The 13,440-nt window shown below is 30.4% G+C and overlaps 2 protein-coding genes across 2 annotated transcripts; both read left to right on the top strand.

The window, feature by feature from the left end:
- Positions 1–1,877: 1,877 nt before the first annotated feature.
- On the top strand, positions 1,878–8,497 carry LOC118440154 (NPC intracellular cholesterol transporter 1 homolog 1b). The gene is made up of 23 exons (XM_035862777.2): positions 1,878–2,453; positions 2,527–2,741; positions 2,903–3,033; positions 3,104–3,239; positions 3,343–3,532; positions 3,604–3,699; positions 3,796–4,013; positions 4,094–4,192; positions 4,256–4,458; positions 4,522–4,722; positions 5,163–5,367; positions 5,470–5,586; positions 5,698–5,878; positions 5,950–6,077; positions 6,188–6,442; positions 6,541–6,704; positions 6,783–6,898; positions 6,985–7,127; positions 7,211–7,407; positions 7,492–7,723; positions 7,804–7,917; positions 8,002–8,164; positions 8,225–8,497. The coding sequence occupies exons 1-23, from the start codon at positions 2,240–2,242 to the stop codon at positions 8,263–8,265; spliced, it is 3,759 nt and encodes a 1,252-aa protein (XP_035718670.2). The 5' UTR covers positions 1,878–2,239; the 3' UTR covers positions 8,266–8,497.
- A 349-nt stretch (positions 8,498–8,846) lies between these two features.
- fand (Pre-mRNA-splicing factor SYF1 fand) lies at positions 8,847–13,362 on the top strand. The gene is made up of 15 exons (XM_035862778.2): positions 8,847–9,180; positions 9,277–9,425; positions 9,511–9,832; positions 9,909–10,208; positions 10,322–10,463; positions 10,549–10,700; positions 10,767–10,987; positions 11,088–11,250; positions 11,316–11,429; positions 11,523–11,685; positions 11,774–11,883; positions 11,966–12,169; positions 12,253–12,466; positions 12,578–12,742; positions 12,885–13,362. Exons 1-15 carry the CDS (start codon positions 9,139–9,141, stop codon positions 12,968–12,970), a joined length of 2,547 nt encoding a protein of 848 aa, XP_035718671.1. The 5' UTR covers positions 8,847–9,138; the 3' UTR covers positions 12,971–13,362.
- The last annotated feature ends 78 nt before the right edge of the window (positions 13,363–13,440 follow it).

Raw genomic sequence — 13,440 nt, 5'->3', positions numbered from 1 at the left:
TTTGTTGGATAGTTCAAAAAAAAAAAAAAAAAAAAAAAAGAAATAAAGAAAAAAAGAAGACGAAGCGATCTCTAACGCGTCTTTCGTAGATCGAAGAAAGAGGGATGATCTCATTTGTCAATTATTTTTTTCTTTGCTTAGGCCTTATTATCGATACGTTTCACGGTGCGGATACTTTTTTCCTATCTATACTCGACGTATAGGTGCACGCATTGAAAAAGTATTCCGACACCTTCTACTCGTGAAGAAAAAGAAATCAAGCAGGAGGCTTGAAAATTAGTTGCTCTACTCGATGACAATTCAATTCGAGTAAGAAGTAAGAAAATCTAGGAGAAAGAGAGAGAGAGAGAGAGAGAGAAAGAAACATTCTTCTTCATAGCGATATTCTCGTAATTTTTCTCAATTACATTTTCGGATTTATAGAGAAAACGACGAGTATAACGTATAGGAGAGATTATATGATAACGTTACGTGAATCTTTTTCTTTCGATTAAAACATTAAATGAGGAATCTCGAAGATGAGGACGAGCGGTTAAAGGAATGCTCGCTGATAATAAAATCTCTAGCTCGGAGACGTATCCCAATAGTTGGCCTAGTACCGAGTTTCATATTTTTCGCCCCGGTCGCAACGGATCGTCGAACGATTATCGTCTATTACATTATTGACATTCTTCCAGAAATTTTATTGATATAAACTTTATCGCTACCGTTGAACATAATATATTTGATTATGATATGGCGATACCTTCGGTATTATAATTATGGACACCGAATATATCGGGAGATAGAGAGAGAGAGAGAGAGAGAGAGGGGTGGGAGGGAGAGGGAGAGGGGAAAGAGAGGAAGAGGGAGAGAGAAAGAGAAAGGAGAGAAAAAAACTGAGGGAAAACGCGATTCGCGTCTTGTAAAACTCAGTGGATTTGGGGGTAGTAGATTATATAAATAGGGCATAAGGGTTGGGTAGACAAGGGGATAGGGGAAAAATATTGGGGGACGGGGGGGTTCGAATGATAACGAAACGAAGATTAAGGCTATGTAAAGAGACGATGTAACGAGTCTTTCGAAAGAAAAATCTCTTCCTTTCGTTGATGTAAAACGTTGAATGATGAACCAAAGTGAAAAGAATCTTAACTGTACGTATGAATGGAAAATACAGCACAAGAATCTCGTTTCCGTTTTCATCTAATTACGTAACGATATATCAGTAATGAATATTATGATTACGATGATTGCTGTATTTATTGTTATTGTTCCTCGGTTAAGCGGAGACGTTTAAGAGTGACCCATTTGTACAATCATTGAGTCATTAAAATATGATTATTCATTATGGAAATTATGGGCGTATTTTTATTCAATGTTACTCCTACTTGACTTTTGTTACAAATGTAAGATGGAGACTTATTGCTTTTCTGTCTTTCTCTTTTTATATATATATATATATATATATTTTTTTTTTGTATTATCCTATATTAAAAGAAAAAAATTAATACAAATGTCCGCAAGCACAAATAACTTACAACAAATGACAACAACTTGTAAAATAATGCTTTTCTCATTAATCAAAAATTTGTCCTCTATCGATCTTGTTATATAACATCATATATATATATATATATATATATATTATAATTCTCTGGAAGGTGAAATTTTACTGATACGTAGATTAAGAAAGAAATAAATGTTATCGCTGATTCGACGACAAAGTGATAACGAAATCGTGCAGGTGTTTTAGATGTTCTGATAAAAAATAAATGAGAATTGCTTATCGTAAAGTTATCGTTCTAAGCAATTAATAATATTTTTTTATACGTTTTAATGTTTAAAATCATAGAACAGTAGTAGGGAACGTGTATATGTTGAGAGAAAAGTAAAGACTTTGTAAGAAAAGTATGCTGACGCTGATAAACGGTCCATCAAAGTGCTCACCTGCGAGATAAGGAGTCTCGCTCAAGTATAAAACTTTGACCTGATATCGAGAACATGAAACGGCTCGTTTAAACGTTCGATTAGAACGCGAGTCAAAACGCGGGCATAACTTTCGATCGTTCCTAAGAAATACATCAAGAATGAAGACAAATCTAACGACGTAATCTGTCTTCTTTTAGTTTCTTTCTTTTTCGCTCAACATAATTTTCATTAGTTTCTAAGTTTTCTATTTTATTGATGATACTATTTTATTGTCGCAAGAGATTTTTTGTTCTACCGAGAGATTGATCTTTCTTTTCTATCCGTATTAATTATGAAGACTCTAAATCTATTTTTTTTCTTAATCGCGTTATACAATGTGTGTGTGCTAACTGACGGGCGAAATACTTGCGTTTGGTACGGTCAATGTGGAAAAAACGGTCCGAAGATACAAACGTGCGTGTCAAATGATCCTGCTCGATCAATCGGCAATGAAACGGCTACGAATATCCTACGAAAAAGATGTCCACATTTGTTCGAGAACACCGGTCAGTATAATTTCTCTTGGCAAATTTTCCATTTTACGTATGATCACCTGCGACATGTTCGTTTCTTTGCTAGACAATCCATTAACCTGCTGCAATGCCGAGCAAATTTTTACCATCAACGCGAATATGAATATGGCCGAAGGTGTCTTTGGAAGATGTACCACCTGTTTAAAAAATCTCTTTCGACACATATGTGATTTTTCTTGCAGTATGAATCAGAGCCAATTTATGAACGTCACTAAGTCCAAAATGAATGAAAATGGTTTTTATTACGTCGTCGAACTCGAGGTGATTAATAAATATGAATGACATAAAATGGAATTATTTTTTTTTCGCACGATCTGATCTTCTGCCGAAACTAAAGAAGATAGACGAAGAAAAAAGAAACAAACGATTGACTTTTAATTTCGATTAGCATAAAATCAGAAAAATTCATGCTTTCATTTTAGATACACGTGGCCGAAGAATTTATAAATAAAACGTTTGAATCGTGTAAAAACGTAATTAATCCGTCCAGTGGTGGTTTGGCGATGGATTTAGCCTGTGGCTCTCACGGTGCGAGCAGATGCACGCCAAGAAAGTAAGTTGTAGATCCTCTTTTACATATTTCTATACAAAAATACGTGACGCATAGTCTATTTTTCTTTAAGATGGTACAACTTTATGAACAGCGTAACCGATAATAATTTCGTACCCTTTCAAATTAATAACATTTACGATCGTCCGGATATTTGGCACAATGATCCTTGGAACGCAGTTGTCAAACCGTGTAACGAGCCTTACGACGTGAGTTTTCAAAAAATACTAATCAAGATTTTACCCTAATTAAAATCGTATACTTAAACATAACATTTCGATTAAATACACCCAACTTTTCTTTCTTCAACAGAATTCCTCGCTTAGCTGCAGTTGCGTCGATTGCCCTGCAGCTTGTCCCGTAACGAAACTAACGATCGATTCTAACAGTTTTATCATCTTGGGTAAAAATGGTTATGGAATTATTGCTGCGATTCTCATCGCACTGATTACGATCATAGCTACTTCCATTTATTCGTATCTACTAAAAAGGAAGATGTTAAGTATGTATTGTATTTATTCATAAATTAATTGTTTCATCGTCAAATATTGATGAAAGCGTTTTTTCATACAGATTTCCATAATAATGAAAATTATTCGGGAACAAAAAAAGATTGTAATAAAATCTTTCGAAATATCTTCGAAGGATATTTTTATTCATGGGGAAAAGGTAACTCCGATAAACGATCACGCATTATTATCAATGTAAAGCAATTTTTTAAAATATCATATATGTAAATTAACGTAATGCCGTACGAATCAACAGTATTTGCGACATATCCAATTCTCTCGTTGTTCATCTCGTCTTACGCGGTTTTGGGAATGAGTTATGGCTTCAAGTATCTCGTCATAACGGTGAATCCGATAGAAATATGGGCATCGCCCAACAGTAGATCGAGAATAGAGAAGGATTATTTTGACACACATTTCCGCCCATTTTATAGAACCGAACAAATTTATATAAAGCCTGTTGGCATCGATAAGGTACGTACGATGTCTTTCCCTAGTTTTTACAACAATTTATCCGAGATATCTTTCCGAAGATTAATCGAAATTTCTTATAGGTTTTACACAATACGTCGAATGGCATTCAAGAATACGGGTCAGTCTTTAACGAGACATTTTTATTGGCTGTTCATGATCTTCAAAAGAAAGTTTTACAGGTAGATAATTTATTAAGTTGCCAATTGTAATTTTAACATTTATTCGTACACATTCATTCGTAGCTTGGTCGTGAAACTGACGAGGGCATAGAACATTATTGTTATGCACCCGTTTACAGTGATTTTCTTGGTCCAATGTCCGTATCATATTGTACAGTGCAAAGTTTATGGGGATATTTTCAAAACAATATATCAATTTTTAATCAAACCTCGCAAATTAAAGGATACGAAATCAATTATTTGGATCATCTTTACAAGTGCATGCAGTAAGTGTTAGAAAATAAATGTTTTACTACGAATGAATGTTGATCATATAAAATATATTTCAGAAATGCATTTAATCCGGAGTGCATAGCCCCATACAAAGGGCCAATATTTCCTGCTCTAGCAGTTGGCGGATTTTTAAAGAAAAATGAATTCCATTACGATTCTTCGGATTATATAAAAGCAAACGGATTGATTCTGTCATTTTTAATGAATAATCATTTGGACGAGGAAAAACTTAAGCCCGTTATCAAATGGGAAGAAAGGTATTTTTTTCGTGTTACTTTACAGTATAAGCTTAAAAAAAAAGAAACAGAAAAGAAAATTATAACACCCTATACTTTGTCAATAGTCGTAAAAAGTCATCTATTAATAAGATTTTTTAATCCTCCTACTAGGCAACACCTCATTACATTCACGTACGAAGGCATTGCCTATTATAAGGGGTTTACAATAAGCTCCTTACAATAGGCAACAAATTTGATTACTGATTTGTGTGAAGATGTTGCCTAATATAAGGGTTAGAAAAAAATTGTCGATAGAGTATGGAGTGTAGCTAAGTTTTAGGCGTATCCTTCGATATTCGTACGATTGTTGAAAATTGATAAATGATTATAACTGTATAATAATAATATCGAAATAATCACCAAAGAAATCGATTAATAATAAAAATTTCGTTTATAAAATTTTCTTTTGTGGAACAAAGGTTTATCAATTTTATGAAGGAATGGATAATACATGATAAACCTGATTTTATGGATGTGGCCTACGTAACAGAAAAATCTATTCAAGACGAATTAGATAGAACGTCGAAGGCAGAAGTGAAGACAATGATAATTAGTTATCTAATTATGTTCCTCTATATCTCATTTGCTCTAGGAAGAATGAGAGGCTCCATTAGAAAATATTTTGTAATGCATCAATCTTAAATATATATATATATATATATACACACTCATAAATTCGATAACGATAAAACAGCGAATTGTTTTTTCAACCAAATTGTTTTTTAGGGTACGAGTAAAATTGTTGTGAGTATTGGTGGTATTATTATAGTAATCGCATCGGTAGCTTCTTCATTGGGAATTTTCGGATACATTGGTATACCCACTACTTTGCTTACGATCGAGGTAATTATATCATATTTTTATCATATTTTTACACAAACAAAATAATGAAATTTTTACATAAACAAAATTCTTGAAGAATATGAAGTTTTTCATATCGATAATTGTACATAGGTAATTCCTTTTCTGATACTGGCCGTTGGAGTCGATAATATTTTTATTTTGGTACAAACATATCAAAGAAATCGCAAAAATCCAGAGGAATCAATACCAGAACATTTAGGTAAAATCACAGCCAAGGTTGGACCTTCGATGTTATTAACAAGCATGTCGGAATTATTCTGTTTTTTAATTGGTAAGATGAAAAAGATGATTAATCTAAATGTACGATGAAAATAATACGACAATTGCAATAAATGATTTTAGGTACATTGTCATCTATGCCAGCAGTTAATACATTCGCGATGTATGCATCTTTGTCCATTCTAATCAATTTCATCCTTCAAATCACCGCTTTTATTAGTTTATTATCTTTGGATTCCCGGAGATCAGAGGTAACGTAGATGTCTCATACAAAGCGAAAAAGAACAAAAAGACAAAAGGAACTATCTTTAACGCGATTGATATTAGTAATATTTAAAATATAAAATTAATTTTCTTTCAGCAAACTCGATTAGACCTGCTCTGCTGCATACCAACAAATAAAAGATCACACGTAGAATATGATAAAGTTGGATTAGTTCATGCTCTATTCGAGTTCTATACGTCGTTTCTTATGAAAAAACCAATTAGAATCGCCGTTTTGTTCATTTTCATGGCAATGTTCATTGTTCACGTCGCTGTATTCTCTAACGTCGAAGTTGGCTTAGATCAAAAATTATCAATGCCTGAAGATTCATATGTTTTAAAATACTTCCAGGTAATACATCAAGATAATAACCAATTACAAAAGTAATATTATTTTTTACTTTGAAAATCGTATTACTTTCTGTGTTTTTTCATTCTATTATTTTCAAGTATATGGAGGATCTTTTATCTATGGGACCACCTGTATATTTCGTAGTAACGGAAGGCTTAAATTACAGCAACACCAGTGTTCAAAATATAATTTGCGGTGGTCAAAAATGTAACGTGGATTCTCTATACACCCAAATATATTCTGCAGCAAATCAGTCATCTATGTTAGCGATCGCATTTTTTTTTATTTCATTTAATTTCATGATAAATCAATAGAAACTTATAATTTTATTTCATTCCAGATCGTATTTATCGAAAGCTGCCTCTTCGTGGATAGACGATTATTTCGATTGGTCGACTATCGAGAAATGCTGCAAATATTTTCCCAGCAACAGTTCCTTCTGTCCTCACAATATAGGTGATCATTTTATTATCTAAAATATAATAAAATCGAATAATGTCTAACAAAAATATAAATTATTTTTATAATATGTAACAATTTAGAAACATGCGAGCTCTGTAAAATACCAACTGACAATGAAACTTCTCGACTAAATGAAACATACTTTCGAAAATATATCTCTTACTTCGTATCTGATATTCCGGATGAAGATTGTGCTAAAGCTGGTCGACCTTCCTATCGCGACGTAAAATTTTCCATTAATATAATAACATATGTTTAGAATAAAGATTTCATTATAATGTTTTATCTTAAATAATTATTTTCTAGGCAATCAATTATTACTCCGATCGTTATGGTTTGACTGATATCGGTGATACGTACTTTATGGGTTATCATACGCCCTTAAAAAAGTCTAGAGATTGGTATGAATCATTAAAAGCCGCCCGAATAATAGCTGCTAATATTACAAAAATGATTAATAACGCTGACCTGAGTAATAAGACGATTACAGTATTTCCATACAGGTAAATTATAATTATAAAATATGAGAACGTTGAAACTATCTCAATCATTATCATCTTTTACATTGCTGATTTTATTAATTTCAGTATTTTTTACGTTTTTTACGAACAATATTTAACAATCTGGAAAGAAACGTACCTGTCTATAAGTTTGTCATTGGTCGTGATTTTTATTGTAACGTTATTATTGACTGGAATATCATTATTTTCTGCAATTATCGTTGTCATTACAGTATTGATGATCATTATAAATCTAGGTGGTCTTATGTATTGGTGGAATATACAATTGAACGCAGTATCTCTTGTTAATTTAGTTATGGTTAGTATTAATTGAATGTCCCTCAAATTCCTCTATTTTTAAATGTTAAAAATTTATACAACATATAATTATTTACACAGGCTGCTGGAATTTCTGTCGAATTTTGTAGTCATATCGTACACACTTATTTAATATCAACGGAGAATGAAAGAATCGCACGTACCTCACAAGCACTTTTGTTAACAGGAAGTTCCGTAAGTAAAATCAATGATATTAAAATGAAAATAATATGTTCGAGTAAATGAAAATATCGCTTAATAGAAAGTTATTGATTTTAGGTCTTCTCTGGTATTACTTTAACAAAGTTTGTGGGTATCGTAGTATTGGCATTTGCGAAAAGCAAAATATTTCAAATTTTCTACTTTAGAATGTATTTGGGAATTGTAATTTTTGGTGCTACGCACGGGCTAATCTTTTTACCTGTTTTATTAAGTTTTATTGGTAAGAAAAATGCAGACGCATTTAATATTAAAAGTAATACTTATTAAATAATTTTTGCAGGACCCGAACGTAGAAACGTAGGAAACAACTTGACGAGATAATACTAAAATTACATTTTTCTAATTTCATTTAATAATACAAATGTTTCATCATGTACATAATTTAAATTATGTTTCTATTATTTTTATATACGCTATCATATAACACTCGGGAGATATTATTATTTTTCAAATAATTCGTATTCTGCATTTATATAAATTAGAATTTGCGTAATTCATTATTTCGAAAATATATTTTGTATAATTTTACTATGACATATAGAATATCTTGAATTTTGAAATATATGATGAGCGTAAGTCCAATAAAAAGTGTGATATTTAAATTATAAATAAAAATACATAAGAATAAATACAAATGATAAATTAATTAAAATTTTTCGATGTATTTCTCCAAGTTCAATTGAAATTATTATATATTTAACGCGTATTACTGTGGTGTTTATTATACTCCGTGTACGATATACATTAAATAATTATAAAATTACGAAAAGTATTAATTTTTAATCTTATACCTTCGGAAGGAGAGAGAGAGAGAGAGAGAGAGAGAGAGCTTCGATGTTTCCTCGTCGGAGTGCGAATGAAGACTGAATCGAGAAAGGTCAAAGTCAAGTAAATATAATCGTCGTCGTCTATTTCACGGATACAAAGCACACATGACTCCTAACGTGTATACAAAAACAAACAAGGAAAGTAAGAGATTTTTCTCTTTTGCCTTGATAATAATTAATCTTAAAAAAAAGAAAAAAAATTTCTACTTTTCCGACGAAGGTGAAATAAATCGTCAGATGGCGTTTTTTATCATGGCCGGTACCGGGATAGCGGAATCATTTATTGTATAATTATTTTTTCAATATTTTTCCAAATTGTGCAGCTTTGACATCTTGATTGTATTAGTCGTGATTATTATTATTTAAAATGATAGAACGAAAAGATACTGAAGGAAATTTATATACTTTTGTAAGTATTTTAATATATTTGATATACTGTTAAAACCCGTTAGAATGAAATTGAGGTTAACTTAAAATTATTTATATTTTTTTATGCATATTACAGTACGATGAAGATTTACCTTATGAAGAGGAAATCTTACGAAATCCATATTCCGTAAAACATTGGCAGCGTTATATCGATCATTTGAAAAATACAAAAAGTAATAATTTAAATATGGTTTATGAACGTGCCTTGACAGAACTCCCTGGAAGGTAGTATAATCTTTCATTCGCTCAATATGTTGTTACTTTATTTAAAGACTACATTTTTTTTTTCTTTTTAATCCTTCATTCATAGTTACAAATTATGGTATAATTATCTTCGACACCGATTAAGCCAATTAAAAAAAAGATGTATAACAGATCCTCTTTATGAAGATGTAAATAATGCATTTGAAAGAGCTTTGGTATTTATGCATAAAATGCCACGTATTTGGATGGATTATTGTATACTAATGACAAAACAATGCTACATAACGCGTACTCGTCAAGTATTTGATCGTTCTCTTAGAGCACTTCCAATTACACAGCATCATCGTATATGGCCACTTTACATAGACTTTTTGAAGAAACATAATGTTTACGAAACATCTGTCAGAGTATTCAGGCGATATTTGAAGGTAAAACATAATAAAATTGTTACATTTAAAAGGATATAACTCGTAAGGAATTAAGATTTTTAATATTGTATTGTAGTTGGCACCTGAGGACACAGAGGAATATATTGAATATTTAATATCTATTGGAAGGCTTGATGAAGCAGCTATAAAACTTGCACAAATTGTTAATCAGGATGATTTTGTATCAAAACATGGAAAATCTAATCATCAATTGTGGAATGAATTGTGCAATTTGATATCAAAAAATCCTTCTAAAATAAAATCTCTTAACGTAGATGCTATTATCAGAGGTGGTTTAAGGAGATACACCGATCAGTTAGGTCCATTATGGAACTCATTAGCTGATTATTATGTTCGCAGTGGTCTCTTTGAGAGGGTAATCATTCATTAGTATATATATATATATATATATATATATATATATATATATATATAATAAATTAAAATAAAAATGTGTTCATTTCATGATATTGATATTTTGTCTTTTAGGCAAGAGATATTTATGAAGAAGCTATACAAACAGTAACTACTGTCAGAGACTTTACGCAAGTCTTTGATGCATATGCACAATTTGAAGAATTAAGTCTTAGTAAATGTATAGAAGATGAAACCGTTATTTCAACAGAGGAGGGTGCGTACAAAACAGAAACATTATATAAATTTAATGTAAGAACTAACAAATGTCACGTGATAATTTTTTATTCTCAAATCTATAGGTAATTTAGAATTAGAGTTACGTCTAGCAAGATTTGAACATCTTATGGAAAGGAGATTGTTATTACTTAATTCGGTATTATTAAGACAAAATCCTCATAACGTACAGGAGTGGCATAAGAGAGTAAAACTTTATGAAGGACAGCCGCACGAGGTAAGAGAATAATAAAAATATGTGCATAATGTAAAAAAAATTTTCGAATAATTAATGCATTTATAGATAATTAATACATATACGGAAGCAGTACAAACTGTGCAACCACAATTAGCAGTAGGCAAGTTACATACTTTGTGGGTTGCATTTGGCAAGTTTTATGAAGAAAATAGTCAAATAGCAGATGCCAGAGTTATATTTGAAAGAGCTACTCATGTCCCCTATACTAAGGTAGATGATCTAGCATCAGTATGGTGTGAATGGGCAGAAATGGAGATCAGACATGGGTAAGAATTTTTTTTTTTTTTTTTTTTTTTTTTTTTTTCCACATCTGAAAGTCCTACACAAAGAAAATGGACTAAGTAGTAAGGCATCACTTTATTGTAGGAATTGTAAAGAGGCTTTAAAACTTATGCATCGTGCTACGGCCATGCCGTTCCGTAAAGTTTCATATCACGATGAAAATGAAACTGTTCAAATGAGATTGTATAAATCTTTAAAAGTGTGGTCCATGTATGCAGATTTAGAAGAAAGTTTTGGTACATTCAAGGTATGTAACTTGAATATTTTATAAAAAATATATTTTAACAAAATTATATTTTTTTTTAAACATAGACATGCAAGGCAGTATATGATAAAATAATAGATTTAAAAATAGCAACACCTCAAATCATTATTAACTATGGATTGTTCTTGGAAGAGAATAATTATTTCGAGGAAGCTTTTAGGGTAAACATAATCATTCTCACTAAGATTTTCTTTTTCTTTACTTGTATACATTATTTATATATATTATATATTTTCTATATATGTTAAATATAGGCATATGAAAAAGGAATCGCGCTCTTTAAATGGCCTAATGTATATGATGTATGGAATACATATCTCACCAAATTTTTAAAACGTTATGGTGGAACAAAGTTGGAACGTACACGTGATTTATTCGAGCAATGTTTAGAACACTGTCCAAATAAATACGCTAAAGGTATCGTATAAAATATTAATAATGTATGTTTTAAGAAATTTTTATCCTTTCAAAATGATAAGTAAGATATATAAATTTATTTTTTCAGCGTTATATTTATTGTATGCAAAATTGGAAGAAGAGCATGGTTTAGCTAGGCACGCAATGTCCGTATATGAACGAGCGACTAGTGCAGTTTTACCCGAAGAAAGATTCGAAGTAATTTTTTTTATTATATATTTTTAATAAATTTTATGTGCAAACGTAACTTTCTATACATTCTTTTGTTTTTTGTTTTTAGATGTTTAACATATATATAAAGAAAGCAGCAGATATTTATGGTGTGCCAAAAACTAGACAAATATACGAAAAGGCTATTGAAGTTTTAAATGATGAAAATACAAGAGAAATGTGTTTAAGATTTGCTGAAATGGAAACAAAATTAGGAGAAGTAGATAGGGCAAGAGCTATTTATGCACATTGTAGTCAAATATGTGATCCTAGGGTATGTTGAATCAATTAGATTGATCAATTTGCGATGAAAAATCGTAATAATTATATTAATAATATTATATTTATATTAAAAAGGTATCATCGAACTTTTGGAAAGTGTGGAAGGAATTTGAAGTACAGCATGGAAATGAAGATACGATGCGTGAAATGCTTAGAATCAAACGTAGTGTGCAAGCCATGTATAACACCCAAGTGAATATGATGTCTGCTCAAATGTTGAATAATGTATCTAATCAAGTGTCTGGTGTACAAATTGATAGTATGCGTGCGCTAGATAATAAAATCTCTGGTAAATATTTTAATAATTGTAATAAAATTATTATTATTATTATTATTATTATTATTATTATTATTATTATTGTAGGTAGAAATTATATGACAATCGATTCTTTACTTTCAGACACAACTACTCAATCTGGATTGAAGGATACTATTAAATTTGTACGTGGTATAACAGAAACAGATGGAAAAGAATCATCACGTGTAAATAATCCAGATGAAATTGATATTGATATGGATATGGATGATGATAATGAAAATGAAGGAGAAGAAGAGATTGAAGAAGGTAAAAAATCTTGTATTCTACTTATCATTTTACTTATATATGTTATTATTTCTTATGATATAATTAAATGTTTTCTTTTTTGTTTTTTTATTTATTTATTTTTTTTTTTTTTATTTTTTTTTTTTTTTTTTTTTTATTATAGAAATGTCTATTGAAAAACAAGTCATTCCATCGCAAGTATTTGGTAGCTTAAAAACAGCAGACAATGACACAAATGAAGATGAGTGAATGTACTATTCATTACAATCAATGTATTTAAATATAATGTGCAGTTCAAGTTATTAAAAGAAGTAATTAATTAATCTATTACCACGATTAGACTGAATGATCTAAAACCAGAAAAAAATTGTTTTGTTATTTAATATTGCACTGTTAATTGACAATAAGATTTATTTGAATAGCGAGAAAATTTTATATTAATATTTGCAGATAATTTTGAATGTATGTACATACATACATGTATAATACACTTTAAATTATATTCCATCATTTAAAGGAACATTTAGAAAGCTCTCTTTTAAGCAAATATTCGTATAAATATCATTTTTATATACTATTATTACTAATACAGAGAGAGAGAGAGAGAGAGAGAGAGAGATTGTGTATATAATTAGAAATACATATGAGTCTGTATTGATTTTTTATGCAATTATTTTAAATAATGTACATAATTTTAATATTTAATAGATCGATGATTT

The sequence above is a fragment of the Vespa mandarinia genome, chromosome 14, assembly GCF_050613455.1.
Source record: "Vespa mandarinia isolate Hongniang chromosome 14, ASM5061345v1, whole genome shotgun sequence".
In the NCBI taxonomy this organism is placed as follows: Eukaryota; Metazoa; Arthropoda; class Insecta; order Hymenoptera; family Vespidae; genus Vespa; species Vespa mandarinia.
Note: the sequence above shows the minus strand (reverse complement) of the source record. Positions and strands in the feature narration are given on the sequence as shown.

Coding starts and splice junctions, on each gene's coding strand:
- LOC118440154 (XM_035862777.2), top strand. CDS start 2,240: ATGAAGACTCTAAATCTATTTTTTTTCTTAATCGCGTTATACAATGTG. Junction 4,014..4,093: donor AGCCTGTTGGCATCGATAAG/GTACGTACGATG, acceptor AATTTCTTATAG/GTTTTACACAATACGTCGAA. Junction 5,587..5,697: donor CTACTTTGCTTACGATCGAG/GTAATTATATCA, acceptor AATTGTACATAG/GTAATTCCTTTTCTGATACT.
- fand (XM_035862778.2), top strand. CDS start 9,139: ATGATAGAACGAAAAGATACTGAAGGAAATTTATATACTTTT. Junction 9,426..9,510: donor TTGACAGAACTCCCTGGAAG/GTAGTATAATCT, acceptor CTTCATTCATAG/TTACAAATTATGGTATAATT. Junction 12,467..12,577: donor GCTAGATAATAAAATCTCTG/GTAAATATTTTA, acceptor CTTTACTTTCAG/ACACAACTACTCAATCTGGA.